The sequence below is a fragment of the Dermacentor variabilis genome, chromosome 4 (assembly GCF_050947875.1).
Source record: "Dermacentor variabilis isolate Ectoservices chromosome 4, ASM5094787v1, whole genome shotgun sequence".
In the NCBI taxonomy this organism is placed as follows: Eukaryota; Metazoa; Arthropoda; class Arachnida; order Ixodida; family Ixodidae; genus Dermacentor; species Dermacentor variabilis.
In genome coordinates, this window is record NC_134571.1 from 162940580 (window position 1) to 162964686 (window position 24107).

A 24107-nucleotide genomic window follows, 5' to 3' on the forward strand; every position below is an offset into this window, starting at 1 on the left:
GTGAACGCTGTGGAAGCTACGCAAGATGTTCGGCCAAGAAACAAACTTCGCGCGTTCTGTTCATGCTTCGCGGCGTGCCAACAGCGTTCGCTCGCGCGAGCGTGCACGTGAATCACCTCGCGACGGGTGGAAAATAAAAAAAGCACTCAAAAAAACAAAAAAAGAAGATAAAAATGCTTTAGAACAACGCTTTAGCAGCGGTATACTACAGTTTGTTTGCTTCTCAGAATAAGAACTTGTGTCATGCCATACATAAACTTCTTGCGTAGCCTATATAAAGAAACAGTTGCACGCATTTGTGTTCAAAAAGCATCGAACTATATCCAAATGCAAACGGAGCCACTGCATGAAGTCTCTCTAGCCTCCACAGTGTTGACTGCTATGTCTGGAACAGAGTGTAGGTATTGCCATTCATGTACATAGTGCTGCAGTCTGTCTTCTTTGCATACGCACGCCTTTTTGCACACATTTCTATCATGTTTCGCACTAGGAGGGAGGAGGACGCTGTAGGGGCGTGACTATTTCCTCCAGAGCCGACGAAGAAGAAGACGCTCACGTGCATGTAGCGCAAGAATGGAGCACGCTAGCACACTGGATATGAGCGGTCGCGGTGTCAGCCACTCCAAGGACACCGCGGCGCCATTGCTAGCCGGCCTAAGTAAACCTTAGCCACGGCGGTACCTTTTCGTGCCTCCTCCCACATAAGTTTTGATCTTGAAAATTTTCGAGTCCTAGCGGGGAAGTTGCCCACACAGAGAAGAAGATGCGTGCTCCGAAGCGCATCAGTGGCCCGCAAGAGGCCTCAGACCGCAAGAGTCCCGAACTGGAGACTGTTTTCGACTAAACCTTGGCTGTCGTGTTGCCCCGGTTGTTTGTTCGCGCCGACGACGTGTCCTGTGAACCTTTGATATATTTGCTGGAGAATGCATGGCTTTCCCTAAAACGGGAGTTGCGCAGCCCGAAACTACATAACAACATGACGAGTACGAAAATGAGTATGACATTACCTTCACCCCGCCCCATCGTATGTTATGGCACGCTCCGTCAGAGCCGCTACGCCTTATTTAGGGGCTCTGATTTCTACGATGTAGCACACAGGTAGTTATCATATGACGACCGAGTGAGTCTCCACGAGAAGTTGGATGGCAACGCCAAATTGACAAATAGGATTTTTTTTGCTAGAAAAGAGTCACTGACTTATTTTGAAACAATGAATTGCCATCCACACCGCACTGCATTCAAGACCAAGTTCACCGATGTCTTCGGCCGTGCTGCGGTTCGCGAGCTTAGTGCGGAGCATCGTCCACTGTCTTGACCACAGTAGCGCGGGGTGACCTTCATTAGTTATCAGAAGAATAACGTAGACCTGAGCAAGCGCATCGATGCCTCAGTCACTGATGCGGACACGACCAAGCATATAGGCAAGGACATTGAAAAGGGCGCCTTCCTAACTGTGCTTTCGAAAAGCCTACGAAGCGTTCTTAGAAGTTATTGACATGTATCGTAGCTATGACGGGCTCTGCCAACAAGGCTTGGTCACCCGTCGCCCTTCCGTGCCAGAAGAGTTGCTGTCCAAGTTGACTTTTACTCTGTACACTCCCTTTCTGATCTCCCAGTACAAAGTTTTCGCACGCGAACAAATTTCTCGCCAGGTGTCCCTGATATTCTGGACGCAGGAGCCAATCTCTTCACTCAGTCATGCTAGGGCACATAATACAAGAGCAGATGCCTGAAGGGTTTCCAACCGACTGGACGCTTCCAGTCACGGCTCCGCCAGCATACGCCGAAACCGTGTTGTGGCCCCAACCGCGGACGTTCCCGTCTCCGCCTCCGCTTACCTATCCCGAAGCAGTAGTGCGATCACGGCCACACACGTCCTTCGTCGTAATTTTGCAAGCTTACGACCATGATCTCAAGTCATCATTCCCTTGCGCATCTAGGAGAATTGGCCCATCTCTGATTTGTGTTGTCTACCTGGAAATGTCGCACGTCTGTACTGCCTTCACGTGACGACGCCCTTGCGCCTGTCTACAATCATCCATTGCCTTACGCTTCAGACGGCAACTTACCAAACCACCCTCACCTTCGACGAGCTCTCGACCACCGATTCCTTCTCCCCATCGTCGCTCACTTTCCTCTATACATCGACTTGCCTGTACCACTGACACGAACATTAATAGCGCAGTGCCCCAGGCAAAAAGTCCATTGTTGACGCAAAGCCGGAGCCCTCGTCATTCGCCGCCCAACGTATTGAAGTCACTGTCGAACGTATCCCTACGCGTGCTCTCATTCACGCAGGCGCAGCCGTCTCTGTTTTTCAGAAAAAGCTCTGCTGTTCCGTTCCAAAAGTCGCGACACCTTTCTTTCGCCCATTTCGGCACATGGCCTCCACACAGCATCTCGAGCATGCGGCTGCGTGCTCCGCCATACTTGTCATTCAAGAAGACATCTACGCAGTCGAGTTCACGGTATTATTTTCTTGTTCAAATGGTAGTATTTTAGGGTGGGCTCTTATTTACTGCTTTCTATGAGTAATTGATGCTTCCATGCTGAACTCGCCTTCTTTCCACTTTGCGATATCATATACGATGACGCTCCGCTTTCCTGCGCGAAATTGATTATCGCTTCCGACATTGTGATGTCTGCACGTGCATCTGTCCTGGCACGCGTGTTCTGTTCCAACAATTTCAATCGTGGTGCTCATTTCGCGCCTTGCGATGCTTTTGTTCGTCGACACTGGCCCCCACCTCCAGCCGCCGTGCTTGCCCTTGATGCTACCGTAACTGAATTACTTGCGCGCAACCAATTTCCGTTCCCGCTTCCATTGCTTCGAATGAATCTCTCCGCCAAGTGGAGCCCTTCAACATCCTTGCCACTTTTCGATTTTCTGATGGTTTATCGGAAATAAACACTATACCACTAAATGCTGCACCCTCCTAAGGCCTTTCCTGCCATGCGATCGACAATGGCCTGCACCCGATGTAACGACGTGACTTGATAAGTTCTGTGATAAGTTTCCTTCTGGTTTTGACGGTCACAGTATGTCTCTTTGCTTAAAGTCACCTGTGTGCCTCCACATCAACACGAGCACTCACTCCCCGCTGCGGCAACGATCATACCGCGCATGGGCAACAGAAAGCGGCGTCATGATGATCAAGCAGTTGACATGCTGAAGTTTAGCATTGTTCAGCCACCACGCAGTCTTTGATCATCCGCACTGATTTCAGTTAAGAAGAAGGATACGCTTCTATGCGAATTATTGCTAGTAAAACACGATAACCCAAAGGGATGTTTACCCTGCTCCGCGGATCGACGACGCCTTCGTAGATTGTCTGCGAGTTGCAGAGTTCGTTTCCTCTCTCAATCTACGTTCCGGCTATTGGCAAGTGTCTATGGCTGCAGCTCATCTCCCGAAAACTGCTTTTATTGCACCAGACGACCAATGTGAATTTACTATGATGCATTTTGACCTTTCAAAGCCCGCAGCGTTTGAGCGCATAACGGACACTATTGCCCGCGGCCTCAAATGCAATACGTGCCTATGTGATCTCATTGATGTCATCGTATTTGTCCCAGATTTGCCTTTTCACCTACATTGACTAGGGCTTTTTTTGCGCTGTCTCCCTAACACTGGCCCTCAACTGAATTGCAAAAAAAATGTTCTATTCATTGCACAAAACTTTACCATTCTCAGACATGTTATGTGGAAGGATGGCATTCTGCGTAATGCCGCTAAGCTCCGCGTTGTTACTTTTTTTCCAAGAGCCATATCTCTGAAAGACATGATTAGTTTCATCGGTCTCTGTTAGTACTTGCATCGCTCTATCCAAAAGTTTGCCTCAATCATTCTGCCTTTGACAAAGATTCGTCGCGGAAACTCGAACCCTTTCACCTGTTCTTCTGTTTGCGATCATGCTTTTGCGATGCTCCTTCGTCTAATCACCACTCCCCATATACAGTAACATGTCGATGAAGCCAACCCTCCCCCACCAAAATCCACATGTATGCTGGTGCAGTTGGTCATGGCACTGTCATCGCCGAACGAAAAGCGTGACACGGCGAATATGGTGTTGCTTACGCGAGCCGCGCTTTCACAAAAGATGAAACTAACTACTATTATGCAGGAAAAGAGCACTGATTACCTAAATAATTACCTAAATTTGGCCATACCTGTACGGCCAACCCTTCGATGTCGTCCTCTATTAACACGAATTCTGCTGGCTGTCGTCTGTGAGATATCCTTGTGGCCGCCTCGGCCGCTGAGCTGTGCAGCTCCGAGAGTACGACATACCAGTCAGTCACGCCGACATACGACATACGAGTACCAGTCACGCCAGAAACACGTCGATGCCGATGCTCTTTTGCGGTCACGTGTACCCACCGAAATTGCCAGCACCCCGACACTATACTCATTTCAGCCACATAACGTCATTTCGGCTCTTTTGGATAACCTCACCGATTCACCAGCAGGTCCGCCATCTGGAGCACTCGGCCCACATGCTGCTCACTTCCCCACTCGTAATTAAATCCTCCATCACTCCGAAAACCGTCTCGAAGGCCGCAAGTGGTGCCAGTTATTCCCAGACACGTCCGCGCTGATATATGGGACGCTTTCCCTGCCGATCCTCAGTGTGTACACAAAAGGCATTTCAAAACTTTAAGCAGTCTACTTCTTTCAATTTATTGTCGTGAAATTTACACTTTTGCACAGAAGTACAATAAGTATTGCTCATACTGTCAACGCCACATGCCTGCTCCTTGTCTTGCCAATGAACCATTGATGCTCCTCGTACCCGTCGCGACCATTTGAACGGAATGCCACAGATCTTTATGGTCGACTGCCATAAAGAGCTGCTGGAAATCGCTGATTTAATGGGGCCACAGGCCGCCTCACGAAGTACGAAGAAACAGTTCCTGTGCCAGCTGCAGCAGTTCATGACATTGCCTCCTTCCTACATCAACGCTTCCTGCTGCGTTGCGGTGCATACCGCAAAATACTTAGTTACTGGGACCATATGTTCCTACCAGATGTCATTCAAGAATTTCTCTTTGAATGCCGTGGTGTTCACTGATGTACATCTGCATATCACCGGCAAACCAATGACTACAATTGGTAGAGCGCTTCAATTGACCTCTTGGCGGCATGCGTTCAATGTAGCTCGCCTCTGAACAGACCAACTGCGACATTGTCCTTCCCTTCGTCACGTACGCCTACAACATCGCACCACAAACACCGACAGGTTTTTCCACTTTCTTTTTACTCACTGGCCGGTGAACTTCAACTCCTATTGACACCATCTTTCCTCGCTGTCCCGACTCATCGGTAATCACACCGCATTCAGAAGCCGCCTGATATACACGAGAATGACGGCAACTTACTCCCACCCTCTCAGAACAAAGCCAGGCGCAGGAGGAACTTCGTCATGGCGATGGGCGGCCTACCACTAGTCTTCGCCCGACTCTCTCGTTTAGTTGTGGGAGCCTGGAATACCCACCTCAGGTCTCTCCTCGAAGCTTCTTCCTAAATACCATGGTCCGTACCGCATCGGAAAGTGAATTTCTCCGCTGAAAAATATAATCGAACATCTCACACTTTCCAGTACGTCTGCAGCCCAGGCAGTGAAACTGTGCGCATTGATCATCTCAAGTCTAACTGCGAACCGCTTGTCCTGACAACGCCTTAAAAGGACTGTTTGGCTCCATCTTAGGAGAGGGGAAATGAGATGTAGCAGAGAAGACGCACACTTAGCGGCGATGATGCACCGTGCTAAGCCGCTTCGCCTACGCGACGCAATACTCTTTTCCACTAAGCCTGGACTGTTGCATTGCCCAGCTTGTGTTTATTCACGCCTATGATGTGTTCTGTGAACCTTCATTATAAAGTATATATCCGGTAGGTAAAAGAAGCGCAAACTCGTTAGACTGACGTCGTTTTCAAAACCATATTGCAGTAGATTGAAAATCTTACGTTGGTGAACCAGGGATGTAAACCTTTCAAGTAAAACTTTATTTAGGCTTTCTAAAAAAATACGAAGGCAAGATGAAAATACGCTGGTAGTTGGAAACAATGTTTCTGTTGCCTATCTTGAATAATACAGCGATTCTCGCACACTATACGTGGAAATTTTTCTATTGTGATAAATATTAAATATATGAGGTATGCAGTGGGCGATCAAGTGCAAAGAATATTTAACTGGCGTTCTGTGAATGCCTCATACATCGATAGAATTTCTCATATTTAAAGTGACAAGCCACGGAACTACGAAAATTTTACTAACAAGGTCGAAAGAATTGTGTGCTTATTATGACATTTTGTTGGTGGTATATATTACTACTGAAAGAACAAGGCTGGAAAGAAAACAAATAGATTAATGAGTACAACACAATGTTCAAAAGCTTTTAGCTCCGTCCGCACTTTATTATTATCTGAATTCAGGCATATGACAAATTACTGATCTCAATTCAAAGTGTTAAAACGCGCATACCACATCCTCATCTACCATCGCTGCTTATGCACAGACGCTGGCAAAAGCTAGCATACGCTGGAGAATAAAGGCATCCTCTTAACTACCAAACAATGTTTCCATAAACAGGCTAACATATGCAAAGGTAAACGTGTATCAGTAAAAAAAACGAAGTTCCCTTCCACTCTGTGAAGAAGGATCACCAGGCGAAGCTGTGTATGTCGGCCCTTTAAAGACGAACTGCACCTCCGTCGTGGGTGACCCCGGCACTGCACAATCTTCGGGATCAGCCCACTCATGGGCAGTGCCTAACACCTGCTTCACCTCCGCCTCGGGCAGGTCAGGCATTGCACTGTCTTCGGGATCGGCCCAGGTATTGGGAGTGCTTAATGGCTGCTTCACCTCCGCCGCGGGTCGGCCCGGCATTGCACTATCTTCGGGATCTGTCCCCGTATGGAAAGTGCTTAACGCCTGCCCCACCTCCGTGGTGGGTTCGCCCCGCATTGCACTATATCTGGAATCGGCCAATTTATGGGGAGTTTCTTGCTTACCACGCCAACGACACAAAAATTTCCTTGAATGGTAGAAGTATACAGTTTCGCTGTAAAACGTCGCAGTTTCGCCCGAAAGATGAAGCACCGATTCCGATAGAAAATTTGTAGACAGATCCGCGAAGTAAGGGTAGCAGTTTTATAGTACGTATAAGCTTGTGAATGTTCGCTAACTGGCTAAATTAACAAGCATGATGCCATCGCACGCAGGAACAGATCACACTCAATGACCGCGGGCCCTCGCTGTCAAAACGTGGGCGTGAGACAACGTGGCCGCCGCAGCGAGGGTCTATCGGGTTGTCTATCGCTTGAGTGCAACTTGAGCGGGGAAAACATAGCGGACGAAAAACTACGAGCCGTCAGCCCACCTAGACTGCACCTCCAAAGCAGATCGTTTTCAAGATAAAGGCCGCGCGGCCATCCCATACTCAGTTGCTGCCAAAGTACAACTCCCCCTCCCACTGTGCCATGCTCACAACAGAAGGCTGTGCGCTGCCTGCCCGTTTCCTATGTCGATTTGCGCTAAGATACTATAGTTTTTATGGTCCGTAATATAGTATGAAGCGACTATCCCGGCAACACTATTACCACCACGTACTACAGCAAGCATGTCGCTTGTTTTCAAATGTGCTCTCAGGTCAGCGTGAACAGCTTTGCAAATTGTAAAGGCACTCACATTCAATGCATTTTAATAGACGGCCGTAGCAGCGCAAGGACTTGTTGCAGGCAGGAGATAACCATTCGCAAACACGGTGGCAACAAAGACAAGTACGCACCAGAAACAAATCACGGTACAAAGCACCAGCGTCAAGATGCTGCAAGGAAGCATCGGTGGCAGCGTTAGCAGAAACGGCGACTACAAGCTTAAGTTTAAAAAACAAAAATATATAGAAAATATTATAAAAGCGCTGCTGCAATGGAGCATCGTGCCACTAGCTAATGAAATTACGATCACGTTTCTTGAGGTCATATGTCCTTCGTAACTTAGCCTTCTTGCTGCATCAAGATGCGTAATGGGCCGAAAACAACAATAGCTTTTGGTACTGCACATTCTAGACCGTCTTTTCAATTCCTGAAGACTCTTCGAAACTAGCTACCATGGTGCTTTTTGTGCTCTGTCATGGCTTATTACGCCACAACGATATCGCCATTTTCATTGGCATAGAAGACCATGACATCTATGGCTGGCTTGACTGCTTCTAACGAGTGAGTGACTGCGATCGACGTGAAGGCACATTGAAATCGCACAAAGAAACGGCTGAAGTTAGTCACGTCATAGCTCAACAATGACCATAGTCTCCCGACGTGGATGACGTTTGAGGCCAACTCGGCGAAAGGGGTGGAGCCTATCACGAATAACAAGCTTTGCGTAGAGCATTTTACAATGACGCATTGCAGAATAGTGGCTTTCACAAACTGTAGAATGGATGATAATTACCTGCATGTCTTGACAAACTGACTCCTGAGTCGAGTTTCTCACACATATACCGACGCATGAGTCTCAGTCCGGGTCAGTCCTAGTCGATGTTTGATGAGCCTTAGAGGGAGCGCGGTCGAGTAAAATTATGGTCAGCCATAGCCCAAATCTACCTGCTTGAGAATAATTTGGTTTCTTTTGAGACTGAGCGAACGTGGTTGAGCAGAATTGTGGTGAGTCTGAGTGCGAGTGAGACATAAGCAAAAATTAATTTTTTTGAGCGAGTCTCCGAGAGTTGTGTTTAGTTTGTAGACAAATGTCCTGTGAAAGCAAAACTTACAATAAGACTGGTCATATTTAATCTATTTCGTATTCGGCTTTCTGTAAAATGCCACAGCAGTACCTGTAGTGATGAAGCTCTGCCGAAGCATCGCTGATTTATACAAGCAACACTTCGCTCCTTCTCAGCGCCATCTCCAGAGGCCGCTTCGTTGTCTGGCTTAGCCGTTTGCACTGATGACACTGTACTGCAGCCCCAGTTTAAGTATTTTTTTCGTAATCAAGTTGCCAGCTAACATCGGCTATTCTTACTCCACTCGTCGATATCTTCATTGGCAGCTGATCTCTGTTACGGAACTATGGAGTCACTCACCGACTTAGTTCCGCCGTCTGTTTACCAGGTTTATGTGGCTGCTCACCTGGCTTCCTCCATTATGTTTATAATCCGTGACTGCCAATTTTTGCAGCAATTGGCGTTGTCGCTGCCCCTATTTGGCCAGTGATAACGTATGCACGTCCCCGAAGTCCTCAAAGTGCAACTTACAAAGGATCCACTCGCATTCTTTACCGCCTTCCTGGGCACGTAGCAAGACAGCGTCATCAAATAGGACCATTTGCTAGATAGTCCTAGAAGGCAGCACCCAATAACCCCACAAAGAAGCTCAGTCACACGATATCATCGGGCCAGTTTGAAGGACCAGGCCCAGCCAAGTCAGACAGTTGGGTTGAGAGCATCAGTGGCACATTCCCGAGCCGCCACCAGCGACAGGACAAGCCAGCGCAGATGCCATGCCGCATGGACCTATGAAACACCTAAATATTCCTTGAGAAGTGGCCCCTGAACAAGACATCCAACCGAGCCGCCTGGCCTTTTTTCTTCTCGAGAGCTTCTGTTAGTCACGTGCACTCGTCTACTTCATTTTTTGCTATGTCGTATGTGCGACTCAAACATAACAGTGGCGAAGCCTTACTCATATAATTCATGAAAGACGTGTTTTCTTATAAAAACGCGACACAAAACGCCTGTCCAGTAGTGCTGTCGAATATGGCGTATTTCGGCTCGTTTTCCAGCATACTGTTTCACGTCCACCGATCTACGTGATACCGCCGAAATGCAGCGCCATGTCGCTCCATAGCACTACAAGAACATTTTACCCGTGACCTGCGCTGCTACAATTTGCGACTGGTCCACGTTCATTCCTATGTTTTACGCCATCAGCGGAGCAGTGACAAGGACAAAATGAGAAAGGAACGTTCCCATGCGTGGCATAGAACATGCCCTTCACGATTACGAGTACATTAGTGAAAGCGGCAAATTCTAGGGGCGCCTACAGAACATCACATACAATATCAATATAAAAATGTTGCTTCTAAATCCGTTACTTTACGTACACCTGCCACGCAACGCGATAATAAATCAGCGAAGGCTATAATAATAGCTGGGAAAAAATTGGATTGATACGCAATATGTGGAATACCTGAAAGCCCCCCCCCCCCCCAAAAAAAAAAAATTAGGAGCCATTACACTCTGTAAAAGTGGATGACCAGCGAAGCTGTAGCACATCACGCACGCTTATACAAGGTTACATGAATCTATATTAATCATTTTTAGTGGTAGTGGCGATAGCTTTGTGAATACTTTGATATACACTGATTCGTTTGGTTATAAAGTAAGACAGTATCTTGTTCAAAGGTGGATGTGTAGACGACCGTTCTTGAGTAGTTGAGCTACTTGTAAGCATGTGGCACCTAAAATCAGGCTCTCCTAGCATAAACTGAGTGAAACGTTTCTTGTATGCTTTTGTATGCTTGTGCGCATTGAAATCTCATACGATGATCACGTGGATACTTTTGTCATGGCTAAGCCATGCAAAGTGCGTGGTCATGAACTTCTCGATATCACACTTGGTTGTGCCTGGAGATATATAGCCAGCGGATATCACAATTCCGACTTTCATTTGTACGGCACAGACATCCCCGCAGTCGGTTGCATTGTCCTCTTGCGAGTCAGGGTGCATAGTTGTACATACATATATTTTGGCCTTTGCGTATATGGCAATGCCTCCTGTTCAAGAGCCCATCTGCTGATCACACACGATTACAGCATACCCGTTGACTTGCAACAATGCATATTAAATTATTCGTTTCATTTATTATTATTATTATTATTGTTATTATTATTATTATTATTATTATTATTATTATTATTATTATTATTATTATTATTGGGGCGGAGTGTTTGAAGCCTTTTGCTGTAAAAAATTAAAAGAAAAACAAAAGTTCGATAAGAGGGGCAGTAAACGCCCGCGCATGATACCTTCAAAAGTTTATCAAGCGACTTTCAGCTCGATATCTGAGCTTTTCAGTTCAGTGAGCAAGGTCACCGTGTGATAGCCAGAATGCCCGCCCCGTTCAACACCATCTTGATCAGGGTTCTCTTTATAGTTTTTCTAATATCCACTTACTTCGCATCCAGGCTATCTCCACCATTTATTGATTTCAGTGCTGCCTCCTCTCGAACATGCGCGTACGAGTTTTCTGTCTTTTCGTTTCGGCGATCCTTCAGTAGACAGTCGGTGCTTGTGTTGTGCTTTAGGTTCCCTCCCGCGTCTGTGTTTCCGCGACGACCCCTCTGTACCATCTATGTTACTAGTGACTGTCGGATCCGTTTCTGCCAGTCATATGAAGCTCAGCCACATGAAGCCAATAGACTACGAAGCGAAAGAAAAAAATTCAGAAATTACCTGTGGTTCTATATTAAATATAGAGATGCCTCTTGCCTAATGCCGGCACCCATGCGTGAGGATTGAGTTCTCACCACTATCGTGACCCGCCGTGGTTGCTCAGTGGCAATGGTGTTGGGCTGCTGAGCATGAGGTCGCGGGATCGAATCCCGGCCCCGGCGGCCGCATTTCGGTGGAGGCGAAATGCGAAAACACTCGTGTACTTATACTTACGTGCACGTTAAAGAACCACAAGTGGTCAAAACTTCCGGAGTCCTCCACTACGGCGTGCCTCATAATCAAAGTGGTTTTGGCACGTAAAACCACATAATTTAATTTTTTAACTATCGTGAAGAATAGACTGGCGAGTGAGCTCAGGCCTCACTTAAAGAACTTGTGGGCCACATGTGATATGCTGCAAACTTCACAGGTTTTTCTGTGGTGCTTTTACGTAGTGCGTAGGTTGCTTAAGATGGCCATAAAAACAATCTTGGTTTTCCGCAACGAAATACGCGTAATATCTTGATAAATACTTCCGCGTCGGTCTCGCCAACGCGACCTGGTCCATTCCGTACGAAGCGAATTCGAGGATGAGGAGAACCCGTAGGAACCGGGAGCTAACTATTGTCGTGTCTTACGTCATTCCGCATTCCATCAGAGCAAGCTTAAGGGAAAAAAAGAAATAGGGACGAAGGAAGGCACGTTACATCTCGTGTACCTGTGTAAGGATTCAGCATGGCCGAGATGTGACGCAGCAAGTGCTAGAGTTTTCGGCTATGTGATTAGCTCAACTTGTAGCAGTAGATTTAATCCGGCAACTCATAGTTCATGAATACACGTAGCTGCTGTTGCTTACCATACGTTAGACGAGAGACACGGCTTAAGAATTACAACGGTGCAGTCTATGAATGTAATAAAAAGAAAGCAATGTGTAGCCGTGTGTGAATCGCAGTTAATATTTTGCACATACTAAGTCAATTTTGAATGTAGGACACACGGCGCGCTGTATAAATTAATGAGCCAGGGAATACGTCCTAAATGTGATGAAAAATGGCGTGGCCCGTTTGCCCGCGCAATGTGTCAGCCACATTTCCGGGAGATTAAGATTTTTGGCATAAATAACAATAAAGCAGCACGGGAGCTTATGAAAGCTTAATATAAAAAAAAACTCAAACCGCAACAGCGATAAAACACCTATGCTTTATCAGTCAGAGATGAGATTGTTTGACAGCTGGGAATTTAGGGTTTGCGAAGGGTTTATTCCTGGATCAGCACCCAAAATAAATCGGTTGGTAATGCCGTCCATTATTTTCTATGTGTCTTCGCGACAAAATTACGTCCTTCAGCAAGCACCAACTAGGCCAGCAAACAGTTCTGTTAAAACTTATTTCCTCGCTTTTTCAGAGCGCGAGCTCCGAGGCATGCGTTCCGGCGGCGAGCGTCGGCGTCGGCGGCGTAATCGAGCGAACGAGCGCAGTGATGGATGAAAGAGCGAACGCGTAGCTCAGCGTATATGGAAGGCGGGAAGTGAAAAGCGGAAAGGAGGGCGCAGCGGAAGCATGAAGCCAAAAGCGGTGAAGGGTATGGTGGAAGCGTGAGAAGAAAAGCGTAGTGCGACGACAACGGCAATGAGATGGCGCCAGAGTAGCGCGCATCGTTTTAGAGGTTTATCGGCGGCGGGAGCGGCTGGGAATCGCGGCCAGGCGTCACCCCCGCGCGGGCTCTCACGTTCTCCAGCTTAGCGAGGCAGTCGTGCCACAGACAGCTCCGTTTGCAACGTGCCGCACGACACATATTTTCCACGCCGGCCACCATATCGCTAATTAAAAACACTCAAAGAGCTGTGCTCAAATTTCGCATTATGGAGTATCGTAATCATTGCAGAATTTTTTTCACTTTGCAGGGCAGCAGCATAAGTCATCTTGCAGCCAACCACCACCACTGGCCTTCGAACATGATGTATGCTGTGGCCCTGGGCATGGCTGGTCGGTGGTACACACCATGTGATAAAGGTTCCACGTCGAGTAGGGGGCCAACAGGCTATTTGCTCGGCAATAAATGCGGGGGCGCGTGCAATCAAGATAAGCTCCTGGGAGAGCATCAGATCACGGAGATTTCCCGGGTATGCAAAAGCTGCTGTTCATAATACTGACAGATAGCAAGGAGAGCATAAGGGAAATTGTATTCAATCATGAAATTAACGAAATCATAAGTGAAAACCGATTGAAGAACAACTGGCCACATGTGGGGTAGGAACACAAGTCTTCGCATTAGTCGTGCGACGCTCTTGCCATTTGAGATAACGTAGCGCCATTTCCGCATCCACTTTCTGGGATATTTATTAAACCAATGAAGCGGGCTAGTTGGTGAACGCTCATGGTTATATCGCGCTTAGTTTTACACTGACAATTTTAAGTGAAGGACAAGACGTGGACGTACGTAGCACAAACTACACACTGTTTAATACTCTTAAAGAATGCGCTTATATACAAGGAAATATGGCGCGGGGGGAGATCAGATATAAAAATATATGACAAGGTGACGATATGTGATCATAGTCCGGGCCAGGCATGTATCGTTCACTTGCACCCGTTCACCCTGGCAAACTCGACCTCAGCTTCGATAAGCGCGATGGAAGGAGTGCTTACGCACATCTGCTTTTCTTTAGCTGTCGCAAGCGCCTCCCATATTTCTCGCTCCATTTTTTATTTTGATGTGCCAATGACTGTGGTGTTTTCTAGTAGCGGATAGCATTTACATTGTTGGCAGTGTGCATCCAAACTGCTTGGTGCTGTCAGAAGCTGGCACGTGTATTTGTGCTCCCGTAACCTATCATTTAGACAACGTCTAGTTTGCCCAATGTATACGTTCTCGCAATCTAGTGGAATTTGGTAAACCACTGAAGTAGCACATTCCACGTACTTTTTCGCGTGCCAGGGTGAACGGGTGCAAGTGAACGATGCATGCCTGGCCCGAACTATGACCACATGTCGTCAACTTGTGATATCTTTTTATATCCCCCCGCGCCATATCTCCTTGTATATAAGCGTGTTCTTTAACAGTATTAAACAGTTGGTAGTTTGCGCTACGTACGTTCATGTCCAGTCCTTCACCTAAAATCGTCAGTGTAAAACTAAGCGCAATATAACCATGAAAGGGATATTTATGTTTATCTACTGGAACTAGAGATAGGCTTCTTATGACATGATTAATACGAATTGGGCCCCTCGGTTTCCTTTCTTCTCGTTCGCTACATAGCGACGGTCTCGAATCCGGCAACACTGACGCCTTCAGGTAGCACGTGCGGTTTTATTAACCAGTTGCTTTCCGCAAAAAATTCATGTACATGTAACGCCTGCGGCAGAAAGGATTCTCCGCATCGGGCGCCAAGGCTTGTGAGTAGTGGGGCTGGCTAACAGTCCCCAGGGTTAGATATAACAGATAAACCTAAATACCCCGGAAAGGGGATAGGAATGAATGAATGAAAAGCTTTATTTTCCCAAAGGAGGTATACCAGCGAAGGTGGAGCCCTCAGTCCAGGGCCCCTGTGGCCTTTGCCACCTTGCTAGCTCTGTCGATCAGCTTGAGCTGTTCTTCAGGCTTCGAGCAGGACAGCGCAGCCTCCCACTGCTCCGGTGTCGGTGTTTTGTGTACTGGCGCAACCTTTGGTTTTTGGCAGGCCTATGTAACGGGCTAAAGCGTTGCGTGTTCCCCGCATAGTGGGCATTTGTTGTCATATGTTGACGGATAGACTTTGCTGAGCAGACTCAGATTGGGGTGTGTATTAGTCTGCAGTTGTCACCAGGCAACCGACTGTTCTCTACTAAGGTCTTTGTGGGGAGGTGGGGTAGATCCTCCTTAGGGCTGTTTGGTTTTCTAAAATTTCTCCCTAGCGTTTGGTGACTGTGTCCGGTTCCCCGTCGTGGTGCGCCCCCCGTTTGGCGTTTGCTCCTGCCTTTGCGTCGGCACGCTGGTTCCCTGTCAGTGTCATGACCTGGTGTCCACGTAATGAAGCATCTCGAAGAGGTGATTTTTCTCTTCTTGAGTATGCGGATGACCGCAGTGGATATGCGTCCACTGCTGTACCTTCTGCACGCTTCTTGCGAGTCCGCAAGTATTGCTGTGGTGGCCTCTTCGTCCTGGTGAGTGATTGCGAGTGCAATTGCCGCTTCCACAGCCTCTAGGATAGGGTTGCTTTTGATGGAGGCGCAATTGATTTCTCTGAGCTGATGATCAATAACGCTGACTACCACTCCGGAGTGTTCTTTGTATGTGGTCGCGTCGGCGTATGACACGTCTTTTCTCTCCGCGAAATAATTGTTGTGTGCTTCTGATCTTGCCTTTCTTCTAATCTTGTGTATTTTAGGGTGCATGTTTCTCGGCATCGGGCTGATCTGAATGATCTCTCGAATGTCTTCAGGTATGCTTTCCGTGCTGTTAATTTCTCTGCAAACGTCCCTCATACCCAGTATTTGCAGCGTATTCCTGGCCGTTGGAGTCAGCATGAGTCTCATCCTCTGCGCGAGAAGGTGAGCTTCAATGCGTTCATGCACTGTGTTGTTTATGTCCAACTTAATGAATTTCTCCGTCGAGGTCTTGACTGGCAGTCCTAGAGCGCATTTGTAAGCTTTCCTAAGGATTGCCTCTAATTGTTCTTTTTCCTGCTCGAGCGGTGTTTGGTAGGGGACACTGTTTACAATCCTACTGACCACGAGGGCCTGTATTAGGCTACATGTGACCTCTTCCTTCATACCTCGTCGCCTGTTTGAGATTCTTGCAAGCATCCTCGTGATCTGAGCTGTAGTGTTTGCCAACTCTCTGATTGGGTGATCCACACGACAGTTACTTTGTATTCACATGCCAAGGATCTTAACTTGGTATACCTCCGGAATCTTCTTCCCCCCTATCAAGATGTCTATGGAGTTTTGCAGACTGTATCCTCTTCTGTAAACTCTGAGCACATCTGACTTCTCCGGGGAGCAGGCACGTCCGCAGTGTTCAGTGTATGCGTGGACTGTATCTGCTGCACTCTGCGGAATGTCTTGTTTTTCTCCTAAGGATCCCTCGGTGACCCAGATTGTGACATCGTCGGCATATATTGCATGCCTGAGTCCTTCAATTTTTTCGAGCTTCCGTGCTAACCCGATCATAACAATGTTAAAAAGCGTAGGGGATATCGCAGAGCATTGCGGTGCTCCCTTTTTGGGCATGTTGAAGTTTTCAGTCCTGATGCCTCCTATAGCAATGGTGGCGGTTCTGTCACTAAGGAAAGCTTTGATGCAGTTGTGTATTCTCTGCCCGCAACCAATGCTGCTGAGACCCTCCAACACAGCCCTATTGCTTACATTGTCGAAGGCCGCCTTAAGATCGAGTGAAAGCAATATATTTTCTCCGTATATTCGAATGGTAGTAAATACCTCCTCCTTAATCTGCAGGAGGATGTCTGGCGTTGAGAGGCAATTGCTGAATACAAACATAGTATGTGGCATGAGCTCGTTACCCTCCAGGTGGGTCTCCAACCTCTGAAGCACGATTCTCTCGTATACTTTACCCAAGCAGGACGTTAGCGAAATGGGTCGCAGGTTTTCCACGCAGGGAGTCTTTCCGGACTTCCGCATCATTACTATTTCCACATGTCCCCAGTCGTCCGGGATAGTCCCCCATTCGCAGTGTTTATTTACGAATTCGGTAAATCGTTTGATGGAGTTTTCGTCCAGGTTCCTTATCGTGGCGTTGGTGATGCCATCCTTGCCTGGCGTGGTGATCTTTGTGGCAGACATCACAGCGTGTCTCACTTCTTCTATGGTAATGGGTTCATCTAGAGCGGCATTTGCTTCGCTCGTGTATGCCAAGCTGGCGTACATACAGGATGGGAAAACGGCGCCGCGGTAGCTCAAATGATAAGGGCATGGCACAGGTAATGCGAATACGCGGGTTCGTATGCCATCTACCGCCAAAATGCGATCAAATGCATTAAATTGCGATCTTTTATTTCAATTAACAAGTACCCACAATTTGATTTATCCTGTCGTTGGTACCTTTAATTTCTTAGCTTCTGACTACTAAAGAACGGGCCCCTTAGGATTCGTTTCTTGACGTTTCTATATATATATATATATATATATATATATATATATATTACCGATATTATGATAGCTCTTGTACGCTCACACTGTTTTTAGTGTGCAGTAGGACTCAGACTAATTTTTGCGGTGGCGGTGTCTGTTGGATTGAACATTCCCAGATGATGTCGAGCAGTCTCTCCGAAGAACTGAACGAAGTGAAAGCCGTGTTTGTTTTCAGATGTAGCGCTTCACAGAGGCCTAATGGAAATTTTCGGCTCTTTCTTAATCATCTGGCCCTTCGCGCTACTTTACTACGAAAAAATTGCACAAAGAGACAACTTTAGTTTCTTACAGCTGTGCTTCTTTGCTATTTACGAAATATACATTTTGCCGGCTCCAATACTTAGTCTCCCCGTATCCCAACCAGTAAGCATGACAAGTAGCACAGCGAACGAAGAAGACCTTCAGGACAAAGACAAAGCCGTCGCGCTCAGTCATTTTCATTACGTTTTGAAAAAAAAATAATTTTACGGCCACCTACGCGGCTATGATAAAGGCCGTGTGCAAGTCTACAAAGGCGTAGACATAAGATTAATCCAGCACGGAGATTCTGAACGGGAGTTAGCCAATTATGATCGCTGTTTGCAGCGATTGTACTCTCTAAAATCGGCAACCTTCACGGCTGTAGCGTCGGCAGAGCCGACAAGAGGTTGCATCCTGGAATGCCAATTTGTTGGTGTCACTCCTTATGACCTGAATCATCTTTCTTTGTAACTTGCTAACTATGGATTTTGGAATTGCAACTACGGATTTTGATGTACACAGGGGCGGATGCCAAAGCAACAATGGGAGCAAGACCATAAAAGATATCTGCACGATACTTGCGTTGAGGTTCAGATAGACAGTACTTCAGGGAAGCTTCATTCCGTACCCGAAGTCTACGAAGCGTCTCACAACGTGGCGGCCATTGGTGCAAAGATTAAAGACGGTTTTCATATCATTCTATAAAGCGGCAGCCTCACGCTCTTTACTCTGACATAAACCTCACCTCGCTTTTAATCAGACTCGCACCAAAAAAGAGGACTACCGTGTTACATACTCAGAACTACGAATTATTGGGTAGGCCATTATGCGCACTTTTCTTGCAGCACTTACTCCCTTACGTCTGACTGCATTTCCACCCTCTCTTCCGAAGTTTCAGTCTTAGTCATAAGTAACGCTCGTGTTCATTTTCCGTCGTGGACAATGCGAGCCGTTTTAAGGGCTACTATACTGTTACGATATCCAAAACAATAATCCGCAAGAAATTTGCATAGGTATGGCTTCATGAGGACCACACTATCTAGTTATAATTTTCAAAACAACCACCGCCGTTTACTAGTGGCTACGTCTCTGCATTGCTGGGCTGTCATCTGCTCTATCTTGACCGCGGCGGTCACATATTTTAGTGAGGGAGAAGCGCAAGAACGCGCTTGTACTACAATCTAGTTGCACGATAAAGCACCTTATGTGCGTAAATTATTCTGTTGTCCCCGCTATGGGAAGTTTATTAATGAGATCGAGATTTTCCCATGTACCTGAAACCCCAGCATTTATTTTATTTCAGAAAAAAGAACAAGTTGGACCTAATTGACCGTCTAGTTGAAGTCAATGAAAGACAACGTCTTCTTGTACGACGTGATGAGGTCAGATCGGGGTGTATGAACCACATGATTTATTGAGAGATCCGCGCGTAGAGCCACATTTGGTCGACGTTAATTAGATGTTGAATCACTTGAATTTTGTCATACGTAATCATCAACATCCTGATCATCATCGTGACAGTAATCGTCAAAGTCACCCAGTGGTTCCAGTAGCGCATGCATATTTACCTGAGGGGCACATACCCTGCGATGCATACCCGGTCAATCCAGAATCCCACGCCGCACTTAGGTCTACACTGCGCCGTCTTCAGAATATGTCCATGAAAGAGGTACAAACTGCTTAAAGAGCTGCATGCGGCACTGAAAGCTTGTACTAATTCACCCAGAACGATATATATTTCTTTTTTTATTTGTTGACAACGCTTTTACGGACACATGCTGCAAACGTCATGCAGAGAGAGGGCTGCTCTTCTGCCGATTAGTGTTGTGGTGCTTGCAAAGACGGTCAACAATTGGAATTATTACAGTGCTGATTACCGCCGGACATCTGTGCCCGTTATACAATATATTGGGCTACGTTTTGTTATAATCTTTCTTTTTTATTTTGTGGGAAAAAACATGAATATTAGGGAATATATTTTCGAACGCTGTTAGAACTCAGGCAATGGCTTGTCCCCGCATTCAAGAACGGGACAACGTCCAGAATTGCGCGTTTACGCTCGTATATATTAGAGTGTTTCAGTTGAACATTTATGCTCAGACCGCCATGCACTCGCAACTGCCACAAAACCGCTCCGCGGGAACGAGCGTGCGCTTGCGCACAACGCTCGTTCAACGCTCTCACAATGCTCGATGTGCGCTTGCGCACAACGCTCGTGCCGGCATGCGGAACAAAGGTCGGTTCGCGCTCGACTTACAAAGCCGAGCGTGTTAGCGCGCCTACTTGGATTCTCCATCATTCTGCATCCGAATTGATAGCGGGCCGCCTGCGTCTCGGAAAGACGCGGTTATCAGGTGCAAAATCTACGCGGTTCTCTGCAGTGCCTTAGCGCGTGAAATCTGAGCGGATCGTATGCGGTGTTTAACTTAAAGTGTCGATTCGTGCTTTTTAGGGAGTGGTGCGAATTTTACTGCACGATCCCTATCGAAACATCGTACGTCCCCTGTTCAGTTATCCTGTTCGTTATTACGTGATTTGTATTGGAACAAAAAATAACTATGAGACAGGGTATGTCAGATTTTGTGCTAGGGCTGTCAGTTCTGTGCTCACAAGTTCCACAAATTATTGTCTCCTTCCACAATAGGCCTGCGTTCGGCCTGGCTACAACAACTCGTTCTACGAAGACAGGGCGTTCCAGGCCCTCGTTACGTACGACGTCCGAATAGAATTGGTCTTCACCTATGACAGCCCTCGCAACCTTCGTACCAAGGTGAGACAATCAATCATGCCCAAACAGCAGGCATGGTAACACTGAGTTCAACTTTTAAGATCATATCTACTCGCATTACTGTATGAAAAATGATCAATTTGCTAGCAATCGCGCGACAGTAAAAATGAACATTACTCATTCCCTGTGCCCCTGTTTCTTGTTAAGCATTGAAACAAAGGTTCTCATTACATAATTCTAGAATATAACAGTGAGAACGGTTGTGCTAAATTGAAACAGAGGCGAAGTTGTGAGATAGCTAGTGAACGAGTCATTTGTTGTGTAAATACGAGTGGTTCTATATTGCCTCTCTCCATGTAACAAAAGAGAAATTTGGTAAAGATGTACGCCAGTGACCTCTTCTATTAATATGATTCTTTATAGCAAAACTCTTGCAGACTTTCCTGACCATAGCTGTGGTCTTGCCATATATATATATATATATATATATATATATATATATATATATATATATATATATATATATATATATATATATATATATATATATATATATATATATATATATATATATATATATACCATAGGGGAAATTACTTGTACTTCGTACTTGAATTAAATGAGAAATAAGTGATGAATTAGTCATAATTAAAGTGGATGAAGCAAAAGCTTGCCTCAGGCGTAGAACGATCCCCTGCCTTCGCATCACGCATGCGATGCCCTGACCGACTAAGCTACCGCGGAGCCGTTTTTGCTTCTAGTTTCTTGGGTATTTACGTTTTACTACTAGAACTTACCTTGGGAGGGTTAGCCACAAACCGCCACTCAGAAATTTTGGCGGCTGATGTGGAACATCCTTTCTGCCCCTGGCGTCGCGAGTACCTGATCCTTTTGGGTAAAGGCAAGTGGTGAATAAACCCACGCATGCTACCTGAAGGCATCAATGTCACCGGGTTCGACACCCTCGTTATGTGATGAACGAGAAGAAAGGGGGTTAACCAAGGGGCCGAATTTTTATTAATCATATCATGAGATGCCAACAAACAAAGGTTGCAAAGGACAACGTAGGGTAAAAAAAAAACGCGTACTACTCGATACCTAGAATAAATAAACAATAAACAGTGACAGTTAAAGTGAATGAAAAAACTAACTTGCCGTAGGTGGGGAACACTCCCACGTCTTCGCTTTACGAGTGGCGCAGCTGGCTAACTCTCCCGATGTTAGTTTTAGTGGTAAAACATACATACCCAAGAAAGTTGATGGGAAAGCTCAATTGGTTAGACCATCGTGGACGTAATGCGAAGTCGTAAGATTGCTCCCCACCCGCGTTAAGTGGCCCTTTCATGCACCTTGGCTGTCCTTAAATTTATATTTGTTTAATTCACTTAGTAAGTACAAGTAATTTACCATATGTTTTCTTTTGGTGTCTTCGTTTGTTGGGGGGGGACTTCTTATGATGTGATTAACAAAAGGTGGGCCCCTTGGTTACCCCCCTTTCTTCTCTCTCACACACACACACACACACACAATATATGTATATATATATATATATATATATATATATATACATATATATATAAAGGTTATACGATGGAAAGCGCGAAGCGGATTATAAAATATGTAAGCTGATGGCGTATATCGAGCACCTGCTCTGCATAAAAAAAATTTGTTCCCACATTAAACTTGAACATACGTGCGCTTCAACGCATCTTTAAAACGCACCAATCTGTTATTGAAATTGGGAAGTACGTTTATTATATTCGCTGATTTAATTTTTTTTCTTGATTTACACACACTGCATGCGCCTAAAAGTTATTGGGTAATCCACCAGAACTGGTATGTTCTAATGTGTACATCTCCTACATACAAAAAGTACGTGTCCTACAACAACATACAACAATCTCAGCTCACGTACATCTCCAAAGCTCACCGATCTGTCAAGAAAATGGTTAATTCTACTGGATAAATTATTTGATTTCATTCACTTTCCTTGATTCAACGTTCAGTATGTGGCACTGGCGGTGCGGCCTCATTCTTTGCGAGTCTTCCAGCATTGGCGGTTCGGACCGTGACGCAGGAGGTGGAAAAAGGCTGAATGTTGCTAGACACGTCGCGTACTTTTCTGGGCGTACATCTGTCAGCATCAAACTGTTCGCATCCCCGTTACCTCTCGAGAATTTAGGTAACCGCTTCACGTAGGCTTCGCTTCGCATAGACTTCGACATGTGCTGCGCAATTTAATTTTCTACATAATTGCGCAGTGCATCCACAACCGACATCCAAATACGTTCACTACGAGAAATGTACACTTTCAAGGAAGTAATTCCATTATGCATGCGAAGATTTCATCGCTTTCTTCTCAGGTGTTGTGTTCGTCTTGACGGTCGCTTTCTACATCCGTAAAGTGGGCCCGTCGCGCAAATCAAATAATGAAAATGCGGAGAATATCAGACACAGTGCCATAGGAACTGAATCCACACGAGAGGCAGTGTTTTCCGATGTCGCATTGGTCACCTGTATCACGCGGCGAGGAGTCCCGCCTCTGGCCACGTTGCCGGTCAGGCACATGCTCGATGAGCTTCAAACCGCGGTGCAGATGTATGTGTGTGTTACGGCGATGCCAAATGACACAAGGCTTTCTGCGATAAGAAAACAATGTGCACATATTTTTTTTAATGGAGTCAGAACTAAAATTGAAGTCATCATCCGTCTGTGCATGTATAGCATTGAACTAAAATGTTCCAACGAAGTTACAGGCTATTATAGTGCTGTCAATAGTCGCCATTGGCTGGTGCAACTGAAACAATGTTCTGAGCTACGAACTTAGCTGTCCCTCTGAATATTTTTCGGTGTAACTGCACATTTTGGCAGCCATTTCTATGCTGTTGAACATCCATTAAGGCTCTTTGTCCGATAGCATAAAAACAATACCTACGGAGCAGTATTATGAATATATGGCTCTTATCGTCTATCATACCATATGCTTGCCATCGCAAAGCGTTGCAATTACGCACTTGCTCCTGTCGCGGACGCACTTCTCAGAGTTAGAAGTGAACCACTTCTTTCGGAAATGTGTAACGTAATTTATTATCGTGCTCAGCTACAAGGCGCTCGACTTGACACCGAGAGTGACCTCTTACGAGTTGTTGTCTCGGGGGTGTTCAATGCAGCTCTGCAAAGCCAAGACGAATGCGACGAACGTGAAATACACCTTTGCCGCTGCGGACATCCAGCTGGAGGACGGCAATGGCACCTGCGGCTACGGGCCATTCCCTCGGCTCTACATGCTCAAGAAGCTGGCGGCGTTCTTTGCATATAATTACACGTCTGCTGGTAGGGAGGGACAGTGCAGGGCGGTCAACTATTAATATACGCTCAATTGTTGCTATCTGCTCATGCTCATAAAAAAAAAGCATTCTGCGTAAGTAAATCAAGTGAAATTCTAGATTTTTTTTCTGTTTTTTCGATTGTTGTGACAGAAAATGTGCCGCTTATGCGGGATATGGTGGTTTGGCATCATGGTGCGTGCAGAAAATCCACCGGTTTTTCTAAAGGGCAGGAATGTCCGGCGGCCTTG

General features: G+C 46.2%; 1 protein-coding gene across 1 annotated transcript in view; it reads left to right on the plus strand.

Annotated features, from left to right (window-relative positions):
- Positions 1–23898, plus strand: part of LOC142578403 (uncharacterized) — an 84543-nt gene extending 60645 nt beyond the window's left edge. The window contains exons 6-9 of the mRNA XM_075687793.1: positions 13338–13556; positions 15904–15963; positions 20447–20572; positions 23701–23898. Of these exons, the coding sequence (XP_075543908.1) occupies positions 13338–13556; positions 15904–15963; positions 20447–20572; positions 23701–23898 (603 nt within the window). The remainder of the gene's footprint in view (positions 1–13337; positions 13557–15903; positions 15964–20446; positions 20573–23700) is intronic.
- Positions 23899–24107: the final 209 nt, after the last annotated feature.